At 41.6% G+C, this 20,369-nt stretch overlaps 1 protein-coding gene across 1 annotated transcript in view; it reads right to left on the bottom strand.

The window, feature by feature from the left end:
• The window catches only part of tmeff1a (transmembrane protein with EGF-like and two follistatin-like domains 1a), a 110,127-nt gene that overhangs the window by 24,907 nt on the left and 64,851 nt on the right, over positions 1-20,369 (bottom strand). Inside the window, exon 4 of the mRNA XM_085377477.1 lies at positions 5,092-5,121. Within this exon, the coding sequence (XP_085233603.1) occupies positions 5,092-5,121 (30 nt within the window). The remainder of the gene's footprint in view (positions 1-5,091; positions 5,122-20,369) is intronic.

The raw sequence follows: 20,369 nt of genomic DNA, 5'->3' as shown, positions 1-20,369 counted from the left end.
ATTTACTGCTAAAAAAGGTCATGCACTGAAATGATAGATTTTTCCTTTCCTTTGCAGATTACCTGGAAAATACTGAAATAAAATTTCAAACTGCTAAGAATGGAGGGGAAAATAAATCTCATCGCGTATGCTCATATATGAACGAACCCACGGCCTGACACAGGGTTAAATCTGGCTTTGCAGATGCAGAAGCGTCGTGTTAAGACTGGTTAGTGGACAGTTTAAGGTTTCTAAGTTATTGGGGCGATCGTGGCTCAAGAGTTGGGAGTTCGTCTTGTAATCGGAAGGTTGCCGGTTCGAGCCCCGGCTTGGACAGTCTCGGTCGTTGTGTCCTTGGGCAAGACACTTCACCCGTTGCCTACTGGTGGTGGTCAGAGGGCCCGGTGGCGCCAGTGTCCGGCAGCCTCGCCTCTGTCAGTGCGCCCCAGGGCAGCTGTGGCTACAATGTAGCTGCCATCACCAGTGTGTGAATGGGTGGATGACTGGATATGCAAAGCGCTTTGGGGTCCTTAGGGACTAGTAAAGCGCTATATAAATACAGGCCATTTACCATCTGGACAGTCATTCCCAGAATGAAGAATGCTGGAGCCCAATTTTATGGACGTTTTGGATCTTCTAGTGCAGGAGTGTCCAACTCCAGGCCTCGAGGGCCGGAGTCCTGCAGGTTTTAGATGTGTCCTTCATTCATCACAGCTGATTTAAATGGTTAAATGACCTCCTCAACATGTCTTGAAGTTCTCCAGAGGCCTGCTAATGAACTAATCACTTGATTCAGGTGTGTTGACCCACAGTGAAATCTAAAACCTGCAGGACACCGGCCATCGAGGCTGCAGTTGGACACCGTTCTAGTGAGTCTTTTGGCGAGTGTGATCTTTCATCAGCAGCTTTCATTTTGTCTCACCACGGCCATCGCTCCATTTAAAACTGTGTGGTGCCACTGCTGTACCCCAAATCATGACCCTCTTGATTGGGAGTCGTCTGAAGGCCGTGTCCTCTGCTGTCATCACCAGTAATCTTGGAGTTGTGTTTGATTAGTCCCTGACACCAATCTAAAGCAGAGCTCTACATGCCTGTTTTTACAATCTCAGAATTTTTAGTTGATTGCGTTTCTAAAGAGGAGCTTGCTCATGCACTAATGTAAATGTATGTAATCCTGTATCCACTTTGGTAATTTGAATCTTTCTCACTCAGTAAATCTGCCCTGGATTTCTCACAGACAACTTCAGCCAGCAGGTCAAACACACGGTGTCGTATCACCGCAGTACTAACGCTCCTGCCACAACTTCACAGCTACTGTCACTGTTTACAATTAGAGTTTCTCACCTACGGCGCATGTCACTGTCAGGATCACAGCTGTGTGGTTTCTCAAGTTCTTCGACTTTAAGACGAATGTTTGTTCCACGGCCCATCGATACGGGGTGATGACGTTTCCAATGGCCCTCAAACACTGCCGGTAAACTTGCTGTCGTCTCCTGACAGTCAGTGGCGGCTGGACGATCCACATTCACCCAGCATGGACTGGAATTGATTTACATTTGTGCAGAGATTTTGCAAATAATCGCACCACGAGAAAACCGCTCTGGCTTGGTCAGACACACAGTAATAATGTCTCTGCTTAAACAATCTGACCCACTCTGGATGAATTTTTACAAACTGCCCATCGTTTATAAGGACAAAGCTTTTCAAGCTGGTTTACAAGAGCAACAATTGCTGCTTTTTCTAACATCTACAGATGGGTTTGTTCTCGTTGAGTCACTCTGTGCTGCACTATTGTCAGTAGGGCAGCACAGCAGTGAAAATACATTTTAACGGCCAATGAACAAAATATTTAAACAGCTGAGTGCAAGTAAAAAATATGTTGAATGGTTAAATTCGAACGCAAGTCTGCTTCTTTGTGTTTGAATCCAAAGCTTTGTGCAGACACATTTGTCAGTCAGCCTTTACCAAAGAGAAAACCAAGCCTTTAAACTTGAGCTGTAACAATTTGACCCTCAAAAAATGAACCTGAAAGCAGCAAAGCCCAAAGAAAATTACAAATTACAGTGGAGAAGAAGGACTTGGCATCATCATGTCTCCCAATCAAGTCGAAATTATTCACACGGATGATCTGTGAGGAAGGAAAATCACCACATCTCCACGTAATCATTCAAATCACTCTTCATAAAGAACTTATCAGCCCTGAAGGGAACCTTTCAGATTTTAAAGGACAGACATTACACATGAATAGGGTAAAATCTTTTACCTAACAGATCTCATTAGAAAACTCTGCCAGTTGATGACCTACTTTAAGGGCATATTTTCTTACCTACTTTCTCTGATTTATTTAGTAGAGATTGCATCCTTCTGAATTCAGCAAGCATCAGTCTCCAGCTCACACCGGAGCAGTTTTCCATCATGGAAAAAGGTGGACTGCCATCTCAGGATGGAGAGGAGCTGCTGCCTCAAGTTAAGGAGTTCAAGTATCTCAGGGTTCATACGTAGGGGAGGAGTGGAGCAGGATATTGGTGGACAGATTGTCTACTGTGGTAAAGAGAGCTGTGAAGGCAGAGTTGCTGGTTTATTGGTTGATCTATGATCCTATCCTCCTCTGTGCCCACGAGCTTTAGGCACTGACTAAGATAAACAACAGAATAGAATCTGCTTTGGATTTCATTAAAAAGTTCTCCAGACTGTTTCACATCTGTCATATGTGCTCAGGGTGAATCTGCTCTCACTCATTCACAGCACAGGGCGCCAGTGGTGGATCTGCCAGTTCTGGTATTCTATGGCACAACTAGAGGAGTGATTCTCAAACTGTGGTACGCGTACCACTTGTGGTACTTGGGCTCTCTCTGGTGGTAGGCGGGAAATCTCCAATGTTTTTAAAGATTAAATAATGTACCATTGTGGAGGTATGCAAAGATGACACAAGAGTTTCCGAAGCTCTTCTGGCAGCCTGAGTCGACCAAAAATGTCTCCCCGAGCGTGAGTCCTCTATGAAGAGCAGCCTTTCCTTATCGCCAAAGGTTGCGGCTGTTACAAAGCGCTGGGTCTTAAAACTGGGTTTTAAGACCCAGTTTCCCTGGGTCTTAAAACTGCAAAGGCGGCACAGCGTTGTCACGCTGATGCTTAAAACACTGCCCTTTTCCGCGGTGCCACCGCGCTGCGATCCCAGCCACCATCGATGAGTTGAAGGCCCCCGGGAGAATTGGTGGGGGTCCAGTAGATGCTGTCGGTGAGTCGGGAACCATCGCCTGGATGCCGAAGCACCTGGTTGCCAGGAGAATCTGATCCGCTTCTGCGAGTGAGCGGTAATCCTTCGCGGCCAGCAGCGGGGAGTTGGCAAGGCCAGCTCGCACCGGCACCTGTCAGAGGAAGACGTGAGTGAAGAGGAATCCGCCGTCATCCTAGCAAGGACAGTGTACTCTCTGTGGGCTCGAGAGCGGTACCATCACCCAAGCCCGAGAGAGAGAGGAGTTTCTCAGCCGTTCTGCATCGGAGAGGGAATAGCGCAGCACCAGCAGAGCCTTGAGAGCGGTGTATCATCACACGGCGGGTGGACAGCGGATCCAGCAAGGCCACCGCAGGATGGTATTTCGTGTCATCGGCTGAAACGCCACGAAGACCAAACTGAGCTTCGACATGCACAAACCAGGAAGGCCTGGAAGGCTGCCACAGCAAAAATTAAAACGTGCAGCTCTGCTATCACTTCCAACATAAATGAAGACAGAAAAATAAACAGCAGCGACGCTTGTAGGGTTACTGAAGTCGGGCTAGCTGGTATACAATGAGGTGCTGCGTGGTGGCTAGCTACACAGCTATGGCTAGCATAAACACAGTGAAGCTGGAGGATGAACGCTAACTTTTTTCAATTAAATGACAGTCTTAATAAAGCAGAGTAGTTTGGACAGACAGCGGTCCTGCTGATGGGTTGAGGGCCTTCTACGGTCCTGCCCAGCTCTCCTAGAGTAACTGCCTGTCTCCTGGAGAGACAGATATTGATGTACCATCCTGGAGGAGCAAACTCTGTAGGGCCCAGGTATCACTTCATGATACCATTAGTGACACTGACGGCCAAACTAGTGAAAAAACAGCGAAAAACGATGAGGAGGGAAAACGTGTCAGCGCTCTCTACGTCTAAAAACTGCTCCTGTTTTTGGGGTTGTCTCATTGTTGCCCCTCTTGTGCACCCGTTATAAATTTCATTAACACTAAAGCAGCTGGAAGTGATTAACAACCCCCTGTGATACTTACCTGACCAGATCAATACAACAGACGTTTGATTGAAATGATGAAGTTGAGGTTCCTCAGTCGATGACTTACATAAAGGCTTAGTTTGTAATGTATAAAATTGTATGTTTGAATATAAACGAGGTATTCTCATCATAAATGCACACAGATTTGTGCACATGTACAGTTAACAAAGTGAAATAAAGAACTAAATGTGTGTTTTAGTCAATTTTATTCTGCATGTCACATGCAGCCATGATTTACTGTTAGGAAACAAGTTAACAGGTGTGAACATGTTTAAAGAGCTGCCGTTAGTTTTCCTAACCTTTTCTAATCCTCCATGGATCAGCTCTTCCATCTCCTGCTGCTCAGAGGCCCCGCCCACATGCAGATGGCAGCGGATGGTGGAGGTACTGCCTCTCGAGCAGCCGCCTCCAATTAAAACCCCTCCAGCAGCCAAATTAAACAACAAACACTGTGGTCCGTGCTCACAGATGGTTGCAAAATGTCTCTGTTGCCAAATTTGGCAACAGCGAGGCTTTAAGCTCGACTCCCACAGGACAGACAACACCATCGTGTTCTTCAGGGAGGACTTAATGAAACCTTTATTAGAGGAGTTAACATTCAGCGAGGGGCTGCAGAGGCACAGAAGGACTCACAGAGGCAGAATAAACGGTTCTGCGTGGAGGGGTCGTTCAGCCACGTTTTGACCTCAGTGATTAGTTTCTTCATATCACAGACGGCTCACAATACAAGCAGTTAATGTTTGTGCAGGGCAGATAACGACTCTGCTGTAATTGATTTGTGTTTGACTTTCACCCGCAGCAGAAGTGAAGCAGGAAATGAAATCTTTAAATAGCCCAGTGAAAGACAGACACTCACCGTCTCCGTCTCCTGAACCAGAACCGGGATCTGCGAAGACACAAGAGACACAAACCATCAGATTTCTGCTTGTTATTAAACCCTTAAACCAACCGTCTCCTGGACGGGAAGCCATGCAGCTTTTTAGTTCCTTTAGTGGTTTATTATATAAAGATCTTTTATTTAAGATATGTGCTTTTACAAACTTCATGTATAAAGTTGTTATTTATTGTAAACCCGACTAGAATTTGCAGCCCTGAACATCCAAGGGAAGATTTCAGATATATGCAAATGCCCTCCATGTTACGGATTCATAAGACTGTATGACTTTTGGGCTTTTTAAAAAGAAATCAATTCCATTACTGACTGATGATGAATTTTCGGTGTGGGCTTGAGCAGGTTTGCAGCATTAAAGCCACTGTTACTGCGATTATCAGGGACTTTGAACATTATTGAAAGAGGTGTGCATGTAAAAATTGTCACTACCATACAGTAAGTGAAAATAAACCTTGGAGATGTTCCAGGGAGTACGCGTACCACTTGTGGTACTTGGGCTCTCTCTGGTGGTAGGCGGGAAATCTCCAATGTTTTTAAAGATTAAATAATATACCATTGTGGAGGTATGCAAAGACGACACAAAAGTTTCCGAAGCTCTTCTGGGAGCCTGAGTCAACCAAAAAATGTCTCCCCGAGCGTGAGTCCTCTATGAAGAGCAGCCTTTCCTTATCGCCAGAGGTCGCGGCTGTTACAAAGCACTGGCGGGCTGGTTTCCCTGGGTCTTAAAACTGCAAAGCCAATTAGTCCAATCCAGTTTCAGTGGATTGGACTAATTGGTACTGGTATAAACAAGAACCAGACCCATTTATATAGCATCAGTACACAGTCACCTACGAGCAAAAACCTGGAGATGGTCGAAAGGAAGAACTCCCGTTCAACAGGAAGTGACCTCCAGCAGAACCGAGCTCATAGACTCTACTTGGATAGACCACCCAAGTGACTAATTTTAGCATTTTTTTTTATATTTTCAGTGATAATCATGCAAATCATGATCTATTGTTTTGTGTGAATAGCCTCAATGGTTCTGCTTTGATTTACTCAAACCAAGTACTAAATCAAACCCCATAGTTAGTAAAAATAACGCTATTTCACTCAGGGGGACTACAAACTTAAATATTGTTCCATCTATGAGATTTATCAATGGGTTGTGCCTAAAGGCATCAGGTGAGCCATCGGGTTAAAAAGAGCTACAAACCAAGAGCTTATAATTTCCAAATTTGAACAGAAATGAACCAAAATATACTTCAAGCATAATTCAAATGTTTAAACCGGCACAAACATATAAAGGCTGACACATGAAGCTGCAAACATTTGTACTGAACCCCAAAATCAGGGCTATTGATCTTGTACTCATTGATCAACTTTCATTCATTCATCCATTAACAGAGCAAATACATGTCAATCATGGTACAGCAGGTACAGGTATGTGGATGTAAGGGTGTATTCCTCTCTGGCAGCAGGTTTAAATAAACAGGATTATGTTTGCGGCGCCTCGTTGGCTCAGACCTGCGGCTCCATCAGGAAATTGACTGACAGCATAAAACTTGGCACGTCTGCCTCGAATTAAGAAATGGACGCCGCGTTTGGAGTTTCTGGCACGCAGCTGCTGCTGCATTAAGAAATGGACACCGGCTGCTTTGTTCAATTAAATTTCACCTTTAGCTGCTTCACTTCTTTACAAAGTCATGATGAGATTGTTTTTCATGGGAAAGCAGGAAGAAATGGTCCAAGAGTGGGTACAGATATTAATGGTTCTGTCAGTATGGTATTGATTAAACGTTAAGAGTTTGGTTGCAAACTGTAGGTGGGACTCTGCTTCAACCTCTTAAAAGCAAAAAAAAAAAAAAAAAAAAAAACATCAGTGGGTGAGGGAGATGTTAATTTAGTAAAGAGAAAATTATTTAATGTTCAAGGTGAAGGGTTTAAATCTTTTTCCAAAATCAGTGAGCAGTGGGGCTTGTTCTTTGATGCACTATTTTATGACCAGTATTCAGTGTTTGTAGTCATGTGACTGCTAATGACATGACATTAAGTGTAAAGAGAGCATAAAGAGACGTTGTAGACCGATCTGCAACCACAGGCCAAAAAGGGAACGTTCCCAGTTTCTGTTTGGTGTCCAAGTTTTTCAGGTCAGCTAATAGTTTTTGGCTAGCTAGCCAAATAACATCTCTAATCACATAATATATTTTCATAATAATAACCATAGGTAGCAAAACACAGTTAGTCAGCTAGCTAGAATTAAATTGATAAAGTAACTCACAGTAAAGTATACTCTATTCCAGGAGTTGAATTAGCCAACCACATCTATATTAACATAGTTTGCTAAATAAGAAATCTTAAAGCATGTTTGTGTCAGCTGATAGCCACCTTCATGTGTCCACTTGCTGATATTACAAGGAGAGAATCCAGATAATGAAAAGATCCCGGGTGTGGTGAAGTTGCTTCCTTGTACAGGACTCAGAAAATCATCTTAGGATCAGAAGGTGCTTGATCCCTTACGTAGCACCTAGCTAGCTAACTTTAGCTAAACTTGCTAACATTGTTATTAGCAAAATGCTATCTGAAGCTACAGCAGTGGGGTTTTTTTGTAGTTATGTGGGGTTTGTGAGCTGAGAGACAGCCTTTTATTGACATTTGTTTGACATTTAATCATCTGTAAGCTAATATCATATATTTTAGCATCAAAACTGAACTGAGTTCTTAAAATCAGTCCACAGCCTGTCAGAGAAGTCAAAATGTTACAGTTACAATCTGTTCTAACACTGAAAAAAAAAAAGAACTTGTGAAAACAAGTTACCCAACATACATTTTATGAAATAATGCATTTATAACCACACTTCTGTGTCCTTCATGGTTTAGTTTGATTTCCTACAATCTAATCAAAACCTATAAAACAAGAGCTTGAAACAGACGTTTGTTGGAAACGGGTCTATCAGGGATTTAATTAGATAAATGAAACATTACAACGCTGTATTGATTTGCTGGGGGGCAGATTTAGTTATACATGAGCGCAGAGCACACTTTAGAAACTGATAACAAGTAATGATTAGAATTGCACTAGATGAGACAAAGAAAGATAAATCACGGAAATATATGCACCGTGGGTAACGAGAGGAGTCAGTTGGTACAGATTGGAAAATAATAAGGAACACGAGTGAAAGTCATACTTTTTTTTCTAAAATCAATTTGGCCTAACTTGAAATAAGAATATAAAACAGAAGCTAATGATCCCTGCTGGGAAATGCAAGGAAATCAGCTGTCAGTCAGACCCCACTGCGCTCACTGACCTGCCGCCATATTTAGCCTATATATGAAAGAGCGATGGGTAACAAACTAACAAGGAATGAAAGTAATTACAGGTGGGAGAAATATACTGAACTCTAAACCTGTTTTTACTGTTTAATTCATACATGATGTGACAAAAGAACAAATAATCCATAGTCCACTGTCATTCCCACACAGCAAATTCAAAAGTGTTAAATGTTTTGGTGTTAGTAGTCTTCTTGCAAAAGTAGAGTTTATTTTACTCTAAGTAGAGTCACATTCTTTTAATGTAACTCTGAGGTGTAAAATGATAGTAGTTAAAATCGAGTGTTAAAAATGAGTGTTTCTATTTCAAATCTGGAGGTGTTACAATGGAAACATTAACTCTTGAACTCTTGAACTCCAACAGGGGCTATGACACCAATAGAGTAAATTCACAGACTCCGCCCCCAGCACCATAGGCTCCAAACGAAGCTGGAGTGAAGCCGTTTCAGAACATTTTGCTCTACATATTTGAGTTGTTTGCCATGCTTGGTAAATCATTTTTTCAAAGATTGTTTCAATTATTATTATTATCTTTTACTTCTGTGGCTCTTTGGAGTTGAGACAAAGCTGTGTGAAAGGCATTAGCCATGTTGCTCGGTGATAGCATAATATTCTGTTTTAGCTAGCTGAAAGGTATTGTTTGCGGGCAAATACCACAGCCTTGAAAAACAGCTTGCATGTGAATTTTCAGTCAAACTTTTGGTCAAATACACCTAAAACAATGTCTAGATAGTGAAATGTTGGTATAATGGTGCCCACATCAAACATTACTGTGTCTGATGTGGGCTTATCTGATCATTACTGTGTTTTCTTTGAAAGTAAAATCTCAGCCCACACAAATATATCAACAGCAGTGATCACAAAACGGTGTATAACTGAAGACAGTAGTGAGATCTTTAACCAGGTCTTCCCATTAACACCTGACCTGTCCAAAGGTTCAGTCAATGAGCTCGTCAATAGCTTTAATGCAAAAATGTTAAATGTAATGGATACTATTGCCCCCATTAAGGTGAAGGTTATCTCTGGAAGGAAAAAGTCTCCATGGAGAAACTCCACACTAGTGAAAAATGAAAAAAGAGAGTGTAGGAAAGCTGAGCGCAGATGGAGAAAAACAAACCTCCAGGTTCATTATGACATCTATAAAGAGAAACTTCACAATTATAATTTACAACTGAGGAGTGCAAGAAGGTCCTACTTCTCTGACATCATCACTAAAAACAGCCATAATGCTCGGGTCTTATTTTCTACAGTTGACAGGCTAACAAACCCTCCTGTGCCAGTGGCAGCTGAACTTCATTCGACCATGGCCTGCAATGACTTTGCCAAATTCTTCACAGACAAAATCAAAAAGATTAGACAAGCAGTTGGTACATCAACAGCAGATCCAGGATATGTACTGTGTCCACCGAAAAACTGTTTAAACACCATCAAACAGTTTGACCCTATTAACAGCAAAGACCTGGAGGACATCTTAGGTCAACTGAACTCCTCCTCTTGCTGTTTAGATGTCCTGCCAACAAGTTTTTTCAAAAAGGTCTCAAAGACTTTAGAGTCAGACCTGTTACAGATCGTCAACTTTTCTTTATTATCAGGTGTGTTTCCAGAAACACTAAAAACTGCTGTAATCAAACCTATACTGAAAAAGGACAATCTTGACAAGACACAAATGAAAAACTACAGGCCGATCTCAAATCTCCCATTTTTAAGTAAGATCATTGAAAAAGCAGTTTCTCAACAGCTCAATTACTTCTTAAAACAGAATAACTGCTACGATGCCTTCCAGTCAGGTTTTAGACAGAATCACAGCACTGAAACCGCTCTGACCAAAGTGTTCAATGACATATGTCTGAACACAGACAGTGGAAAAATGTCAGTCCTAGTTTTACTGGATCTCAGTGCAGCATTTGATACAGTTGACCACAACATATTACTCAAACGACTGGAGAACTGGACGGGTCTTTCAGGAACTGTACTAAACTGGTTCAAAACATACTTAGAAAACAGGAAATACTTTGTATCAATAGGTAACTTCACATCCGAGCAGACAAGTATCACATGTGGAGTTCCCCAAGGTTCCATCTTGGGACCCCCTCTGTTTAACATTTACATGCTCCCACTGGCACAGATTATAAAGAACAACAAAATAAACCACCACAGCTATGCAGATGACACACAAATATATATCACAATGTCACCAGGAGACCGAGGCCCTGTACAGGCTCTTGGTAAATGCATTGAGGAAATTAATGACTGGTTGTGCCACAATTTTCTCCAGCTAAACAAAAACAAAACTGAAGTAATAGTCTTTGGCGCCAAAGAAAAACGATTACAGGTCACCAGAGAACTTCAATCTATACATCTAAAAACCACAAACCAGGCGAGAAATTTGGGTGTAGTGATGGATGCAGACCTAAACTTAGAAAAACACATTAAGACAATAACAAAATCAGCTTACTATCACCTCAAGAATATTTCAAGGATAAAAGATCTGATGTCTCAACAGGACCTGGAAAAACTAGTCCATGCATTCATTTTTAGTAGGCTTGATTACTGTAACAGCATCTTTACAGGTCTACCTAAAAAATCAGTCACACAACTACAGCTCATTCAGAACTCTGCTGCTCGAGTCCTCACTAAGACCAAAAAAGTGGACCACATCAGTCCAGCTCTGAGGTCTTTACACTGGCTGCCTGTCCGTCAGAGGATAGACTTTAAAGTTCTGATGCTGGCCTATAAAGCTCTGAATGGTTTAGGACCAAAATACATCAGTGACCTCCTGACCCAGTATGAACCTTCCAGATCCCTCAGGTCATCTGGATCCGGTCTTTTATCAGTTCCCAGAGTCAGAACCAGACACGGAGAAGCTGCATTCAGCTTTTATGCTCCTTATATCTGGAACAAACTCCCAGAAAGCCTCAGATCAGCTGAAACACTCAGTTTATTTAAATCCAGGTTGAAGACTCACCTGTTCTCAGCTGCATTTGAATAAAGCACCAAATCCACACTTTTAAGCTTAAATTTCAAAACTTACACTAACTACTGATCTTATCTATTTCTGATTTTATCTGTTTTGATTTTATATACTGTTTTGTTTGTTTGTTAAGCTTAAATTTCAAAACTTACATTAACTACTGATTTTATCTACTGTTCTGATTTTATCTGTTTTGATTTTATATACTGTTTTGTTTGTTTGTTTGTTTGTTTGTTAAGTGGGTTTAGAGCTCTGGGTAGCTCCCCAGCTGGGTCTAGACTGGGTCTAGAGAGTATTTTAAATTCAGGGAATTTAAAATAGAAAGTAGCTCGTCCACAGAAGGACTGGTAGCTCCCCTTACGATAAGGGTTCAGATCACGCGAACAGGTGTGAAATGTGTGTGTTTAATTAGTTTGTTTGTTTGCTTGTTTTAATCAATTTTAAATCATGCTTTTTATTTGTTTTTGTTTCTAATGTCTCTGTAAAGCACTTTGAATCACCTTGTTGTTGAATTGTGCTATACAAATAAATTTGCCTTGCCTTGCCTACTTGAAGCCTGAAAACGATCTCCCATAAAAAAAAAACAAAAACGAGCAAACAGCAGTAGCAGACGTCCTGACTGGATTCTACGTTAGCATAGATCCCTCCAGAGTTTTGTGCACATGGTTTAGGTAAAAATGAAAAAGGTTGAGGTTTTACATTTAGTTCAGTATTACCTGTTGCCTGTGTCCTTGTCTTTTGGGAAAATACTTTACACAAGTAATGGCTCAAAAAGGATTCCTTTTTTTTTTTTTAACTGTGCTGCAATTGATTACTGGATTATTTGTGTCATTAATTAGTGTCAACTAATTTTTATTCAATCTCCACATAGGATATGCTTGTGAAGATGGAATATGGGGGAGAGCAGAAGTGCGTTGCAGTTCCACAAAGTGATGAATGAAGGACATGCATATTGTATTTTGTATTTATTGAAATAAGTGATGAGAATGCTGTTATTTGCATTTACCAGCTCACCTATGTCAGACCTTTTGATAAACAAAATTCTAATGAAAGTGAGAACATGTATACTGTTACATCTTTCAGAAAATGTTTTGAAATTGTGGTGCACAGTTCAGAATAAATGTTTTTCAAAAACCATTGCATCTTTTTAGTAAATGTTTATTTCCAAAAGAAATTTCTAGAAGTTCAGAACAGTAAAATTCCCGCTTTTTTAGAATGAATTAGAAGATAACTCTTACGTAGTTAAACTAAAATACTCTTTGAGAGTTAATATATAAACTCTTAACACCTAGTTAGCATTAGTAAGTGTTAAATTATCAACTCCAGACAGATTTGGTGTTTAACACTAAATCAGAGTTAACGTACCAACTCTCCAAAAAGAGTTAAATTAACACTCTCTGGTGTGGACCCATATAGACACTTTAATAGTGTTGAAATCAAATCTGACAGTGTTAATTTGGACATGCTGGATTTGCTGTGCAGGACATCTAATACTTGACTGAGTTTGTCAAAGTCATTGATTTTCACAGACGCAGACACGTGGTGTTCCTGAAACGATTTTGTTGCCTTTTCTGACTTTGGGTAAATTTTATTCCTCAATTAAATTGAAATGGTCGGGTCATATTAAGATTCGCCATGCACTGTTATTAACTTAAGAGACATAAAACTACAGTAAACGTAGTTTCTCTGTAAACTTGAATATTTAAACATTGGACTCTCAGCTTTGAACAAACCTCAAGTGGCCATTGGAGGGACTGCAGTTTATGGTGTTTCACTGCTCGGTTGGCGTAGACTGAAGAGAATGTTTATAAATGTGTGAATGTGATATTTTTGTGTCAATAAGACTAGAAAACTGCTAAATAAAAATCAATCCACTTACAATTTACTGTTCTGATGAAATGCAGTTATCCAGCTGTTAAAGATGACTGCCGTCAGTATACCGACTCACAGTATTTATAGAAAGCACTTATTTAGATAAGCTGGCATGTGGACAGTATACATAGTTTTAATTTGGCTCTGTCCCATCCTTGGCTTATTTCTCAGCCCAGGAAATTCCTGCTTGGTCCGACCACAGCCTCGGACAGAGGTCTGGGATTTTGAACAGTTTTTTCTTCAGAGTCCTGAGTTTGGATCTTCCTCCTTCGAGATATTCAGAAAACTGAACTAAAGTGCAGTAAAACAAACAGTAAAGCACAAAATGGTCATACTGGACCAGAACCACGGTATCCTTGCTCCAGCACCCTCCCTCCAGCTTGCAGCAGTTTAAAACAGGATTAAATGTCTGTCTGAGCAGTGATGTGTTTGAGACGTGAGATGTCACCAACATCTGAAAATGACTGTTTACCCTGCAGGATGAGAACACACAGGGCAGGATGGAGGCAGTTTTCTGCAAAAAACCTTTGAAACAAGTTGTTTCTTTATCAAAAACTGAAGAAAAGCGAGGTTGAATCAGACTGAGAAGCTTTAGGTTTTAGATCCAGCTGATAAAAAGAATCTGTAACTGCGTTGGACACTGGATCGCAGACACCAACTCTTTCTGATCAATAAACTTCAAAGAACCTCGGATTTAAAAAAAAAAAACTTTCATCCTGAGAAGAGAAAAAAGAGCATCTTTCATTTAATCTGTGAAAACACCTTCAGCTGCGTCGCTGCTTTTCTAACACCTTTGTCAGCCACCTACAGACGGTGGAGGATCATTATAATTATAAGGATACGTAACTGTTCATTAACCGCGTGGACACGTTCACTCCTACAGAGTTAAACTCCTACAGAAGAATCGGACGCTGCAGCCGCACCGAGTCAATAAAATGAAACATGGCTGACCCTGTGGTTAATGAAGCAGGCCGAGGCTTTTACCGCAGCTCGCTGCTTCCTCTGCTGCCGTCCACATCTGTAAATCAATCTGCTTCCGAACGCTAAATATCATTAAAAGGTGTTCCTAATGTGCAAAATAATGAAAAGCAAATGAGGCCTGACAGGACGAATGATGAGCTGAAACCCACCTCCTCAAACATCCTGACAGATGTGGAGAGATGTAGGTGCGATAATTTAATTCACATTAAATTTAAACACAAGCTGCTGTTTTTAACCCAAAGCTACACGAACTTTACTGTTCACGTCATGACCAGCCTGCTGTCATCCTGACAGTAAGTCTGCTGTCCTGTGGCGCCCTGATGCATTCGGTTATGACGCTGCAAACGCATTGTTTATTAATGAGCAGGGTTACTGTCGTTGATGAGCGTCTTATAACCCAAAATTCTTTTTCTAACCAAACCAGTAAGGTTTTAAAGCTAAAACCAAACCGAGAGGACTCTGCTGCCTAATCTAAGCTTCTTTTCAGTGCTGAAACCTTACCGAGTAGTTTCTAGTGTCTAATCGTGACTGAGTGCTTATTTACACTTTAAACCAGTAAAAATATCATTTAAAAAAGAGCTGATACACCAACACCTGCAACCTTAAGACGCTACCATCATTCCATCCTACTAATAAGGACTTTCTTTGCCTCAGACAGTGCAGTTATCTCTCAATTCAGTTCAGTTCAATTCAATTTATATAGCACCAAATCACAACAGCAGTTACCTGAAGGTGGTTATTATTGCAAGTTAAAAACCCGTCTTTGGCCTTTCAGTGGCCACAATTGCTTCACCCATCAGAGCCATGATGCCAAAAATACTCCTTGAATGTCACAAGAGATGCAGAAGGTATCTGATGACAGAGGATTATGTCACCAAACCCAGGTCTGGTCTACACATTTAGAGCCTCGGTCACCTCACGCCGGACCTGTTACTGGACTTCGCTTCAATATTGGTGTCTGCAAAGTCTTTTCCTTTGTCCTTACAGTTGTCGATGTTTGTAGTGTAATGAAATAAGTCAGAGACAGAAATCTGAGACGATTTACAAGTTTATGAAAAAGGAGAAAAATGCAGTTTGCTGGTGTCAAACTAATAAACCTTTGTGTTATTTTAAATTAAGCGCTTTTTCAAATGCATTTTTTTTTTGCTTGAATTTTTTACTTTAAACAAGAAATTTTAATATCACCGCTACAACCATTAGGCTAGTGCATTGATTTATAATGCATGTGGAATATTTTGGGTCTTTGTTTGAGGATGTGTTGTGTAACTGGACCTTCTTAAATATTATTACATTTAAAAATGTCATGTAAAAGAGCAGGAAGTTAACCAAACCCTTCTCGACAGCCTGGCTCCCCGGTGACCTGCTGAGTGTTAAATACACCTGTAATCTGTTCAGTAGGTGTGAAGAGAAGAACCTACAAAATCAAGAGGATCCATCCTCTGGAGACTAACAATCCCGGCAAATATGTTAAGATGAACCACTTAAAGACAGAAAAAGGACCAAAAGCAGGTTGATTTCTTTTTATTAACTATGAAGTCCGTAAAACTACAACCAGCTGAACACTGGACAATTTCTACAAATGATCTGGTACTGTGACAGGTCAGAAATATCTGATGTTGTAACTCAGACCTCAGTGAGTTTTAATAATCACCCAGAAAAAGGGTTTTACGTTAGAACATCCTGCACACTCCAGCTCCTAATTAAAGGGGAAGTATGTTTCATCTGCAGGGCGAGTGCTCTGACACATAATGAAGTGCACAAAGAGCTCGTCTTTGTATTGATCAAACAACTGATTTACAAACTAATTGGGCCAAGAACAGGATCTGAGATTAATAAAGATTCCCACCTCATCCAGAGCGCCTCCACACCTCGAAACGCTCGCTGCCTAAAGGACACAAGTCTCCCTGCATTAGCACTAAATGTTGGCTTCAGATATAGACTGGTGTGGGACTGGGCGTAATTCCTGGGGACGCTGGCCTGGCCATCGATAAGCTCATTCCGGCTCCAGCGGGGCCCTGTTTGTATCTCAGGTTCACATAAACATGAAGGAAAATCGATGACATTGATGTTTGTCCCAGAGCTGCTCACTGCATCTGCATACTAAACAGCACATGCTATCGATAGCCAGGTCCAGTTTTGCTTTTAAAGTGGACCTCTTGTGCTCATTTCCACCTCTGTAGTTTTTACTATTGGACTCCACTAGAACAGCTTTGCATGACTCACAGTTCAAAATAATCCTTATTTATCTTACGAACCTCGGTAGAGCCATTCGATTCAACTGAACCAAGCTGCTTTAGCTCATTTTCTTTGAGGCCAACCTCCCTTTAGGCCAATCAGAGCCGATCTAAGAAAGTCATTCTGCTTCCACTTAATCAGACTATAAAGACATCAGGTTCCATCCAGGCAGGGAAATGATTCAACACCCATAACCAGCTGCTTCTGCGACACATGATCTGTTGGAGTTACTGGTTGGAAACAGCAACATCGAGGGTCCTGCTGTAAACTCTGAACAGACCAGTCTGCGTGTATTTGTGTAACAGTCTTTTATGGACAGCGTCCTTGTAAAATAATAATAAATAAAGACAATAACTGATATTTTTTTTCAGATTCTGACTTATTCGTGAGGACAATCTCATGAGTGGCCCCCATGAAACCAAAAGAGCGCAGACAGTGAGAACTGTCTTGATTTTATTACAATTTTAATATTTCATAGAATTTTTCTTATTTGGTCACATTTTGACATATTTGGCTACAGTGGTGCCGTCTTTAAATTACAGTCTTAATGTTTATACCCCTCCACACCTGACTGGTGCTGGAGGCTCATGGGTATTGTTGTTTTTGATTAGTTATTTACATTTTTTTCAATTTAATTCTACTATTTTACACACAGTCAAGTAATAAAAAAAGTGTTCAGGCTTTCACTTCTTTAAACTAGAGCAGCTCTGCTTGATTCGGTTACAATTTATCTTCATTTATCTTAGAAACTTATAAACTTTTGCCCTCCCCACACCCCAACTGGCCCCTCCCTGAGCCTGGCTCTGCAGGAGGTTTCTTCCTGTTTAAGGGAGTTTTTCTTTGCCACTGTCACCACGTGCTCGCTCATAGGGTTGGTCTGATTTTTGGAGTTTTCTCTGTATTATTTTAGCATTTTATCTTACAATATAAAGTGCTTTGTTGCGATTTAGAGCCATATAAATAAAACTGAATTGAATTAAAGGATCAATAAGCTCATTCCAGAATTGCTACTCCAGTCGGTGGTTGCTGGAGTACTTTTCTATGCTGTGGTGTGCTGGGGGAGCAGCACAGCAAAGAAGGACTCATGCAGGCTGGAGAAACTGATCAGGAGGGCTAGCTCTGTGGTCGGCATGAAGCTGGACACTCTGGTGACAGTGGCAGAGAAAAGGACATTAAAGAAACTGATGGACATTATGAACAATGCTGGGCATCCTCTGCACACGGCCATAAACAATCAGAAGAGTCTGTTCAGTGACAGGTTGCTTCTCCCAAAGACAAGAACTAACAGACTTAAAAACTCCTTTGTCCCACACGCCATCAGACTGTTTAACTCCTCTCTGGTGGGGAGAGGGAGGGGAAACAGGAGGACAAAGGAGGGGGGAACAACTAAGCTGTAGTGCCTCTTCACCTCACTGTACAATACCTTTTGTGCAATACTTTTGTAAATAGTCAACGGTGCAATAGACTCAATACTTGAAATGTGCAATTCACTTGTATTTTTATTTTTATTCCTATTTATTCTATTTATCCCCTTCGTATATTTTATTTATATTGTCTCTGTATTTATATATATGTGTGTGTGTATAACTCTGTAACTTCTGTCGGTGCTGTGCTTTTTTTGGAAATCGAATTTCCCAGAGGAACCCACCCGAGGGATTAATAAAGTTCTATCTTATCTTATCTTATCTTATCCTACAGTAGTGGTCCAAATTTAATCAAACTAGCACAAACTAATGAGTTTTTACCCAAACTGCAATCAAGGTAAAGGTCAGATATGTTGTTTCACTGGCAACGACCTGAACTGTGATGGATCATGAGCTCGCTGATTATTCAGAGTACTCTGCTTTAGCTGCAGGAGTGCATCAATAATTTAGTCGTTTGTAATTAATGAACATCTTTACTGGTCTTTATCTTACAATATAAAGCGCCTGGGCCTTGGTCCATCCCCTCAGTTTGTTCTCTGTCTGAAACTACACGATTTAGCCCCTCCCCCTTTGAGCCTTCCCTCTGATTGGCTGCACAGCACAAAAAAGGGTTCACTGCTACAGCTGTGTGCCTCAGATGACTTATGAGGGCTATCCCCTCTCTATGACATCATGCAGATCCAAGACTAGAAAAAAACCTCAGGCAGCCATCCGTCAGCCTCCTAGCAGACACACCTGTGCTGCCATAGTTGACAGTGACCTAACGTTGAGGTCGAGGTCACTGAGATTTAAACTTTTAGTAAATCCACTCATGGTAAAACTTTGAGGCTCCTATATCGCCTCAATCACAAGCTTAGTTGTCCACACCGCCCGCCCGGTGACGACGTTACCGCATCAGCCGTTTATGGCTGTGGGGTAAAGACTGTGTGAGTGTTTAGAGCAGGCTGAAGCCTGAGAGAATATCCACATTTGCTGGCATCATTATTTGATACTTTTGGTATAATTTAATATGAACACCCACTGGAACAGTATATATATGGCAGAAAGCAGAAGAAGTTCCCTTGAAAAGTTTGCTGTCTGAACTTCAAAGGTCTGTAATGTCACATCATCTTCTTCCAGCTGTGAAATCTGCTCTGCTCTCTGCTCTCCTCAGCCAATGGAGCCAGAAAGCCAACAACGAGCGTTTTAAAGAGTAATAAGTCTGACCTAAGGCTAATGTGGAGTCTCAGCCTCTCAGCTGGGCAGCTACACCCACCACTGACCTGTGATCAGATCCCAGCGAGGAGTCTCAGCCGTCCCAGCTCCTGTAACCTCCCACACTGCTCTCTAAGAAAAAAAGGGACCCAAATCGCTGCATTTCCTCCATCTCCTGTCCTGCTCGGGGAAATAAAATCAGCCGAGCTTTCGTGCGGTTGCCTCGGCTCAAAGCCGTCGAACGCTCCAATTACAGGAAGCATAAATCTCAGGGAGAGGAAATTGCAGAAGGCCAGGAGGGAGGCAAGGAAAGTGGAGGGCACAAGCTCTCCGGTGTAGTGGGTAATAAGAGCAGAGCACCAGCCGATGCCTCCTGGGAAATCAGGCCACTGCCCCTGCAGATGGAGTTGACCACCACCACCAACGTAGCCGCTGTGGCGTTGCTATAAGTTTCCACAACTCATTTCTCAGGAGAGGAGACATAAAATCTGTCTGGCCTGCAGAGACATCCGAGTCCAGGAAATCTGCGGGGTGTTTGATGGGGAAAATGCTAACCTGTTAGTGCTTTAGCGTAGCTCTGATGGATGGCTGGTGAGCATCCAGCTGTGGAAGACCAGCAGCCTTTGGGAAATGAAACCTGATTCATTCCTCACACACGGCTCTGTAGATACGCAGCATATGGCCAAAGGTTTGTGTAAATACAGTCTCATCCTGTTTTTATGGTTTGCTACTTTTAAATATGTAATTAAAGTCAAATATTTTTGCACATTTAAGTGTAACAGTACATCTGCTCACATAGGCAGAACCTCAAAGCAATGGTTTTTCCAGTGAGGCGTTGGAAAGCCAGATCACCAACTGTTAGCACCAGCAGCAGCTCACTAATGGGAGCAGTGGGTTCAGCATCTGGAGGAAAGGCTGACTAAAGGTTACAGCAGCACAGTAATGATCATGGCTTCAGGATGGCTGTGGTGTGACGTGCTAATGTGGTATTAATTGTCCTGATGCAGTAAAACTCCATCTGTTAGATCTTAAGCTTTAAGTGGTCAGGATCTTCGTAAGTAATCAGGATACTGTCGGCCTTGTGCTGTAATCTGACTTCTTAAAGATAATGAGTGGTTTTAATGATCTACACAGGCTTTCAGAGTAAAACAGGCCTGGGAGGGGACAAGATGCCACAAAATATATAACAGAACCAAAGTGTCTGTCAGAACAGAGCCCAACATGGAGCGACCATTAAATGACCCACGCTAAATCAG

This window comes from Diplotaxodon limnothrissa, linkage group LG18 (assembly GCF_057381915.1).
Source record: "Diplotaxodon limnothrissa isolate DT_005_m linkage group LG18, D_limnothrissa_male_GT1.1, whole genome shotgun sequence".
Classification (NCBI taxonomy): Eukaryota; Metazoa; Chordata; class Actinopteri; order Cichliformes; family Cichlidae; genus Diplotaxodon; species Diplotaxodon limnothrissa.
Note: the sequence above shows the minus strand (reverse complement) of the source record. Positions and strands in the feature narration are given on the sequence as shown.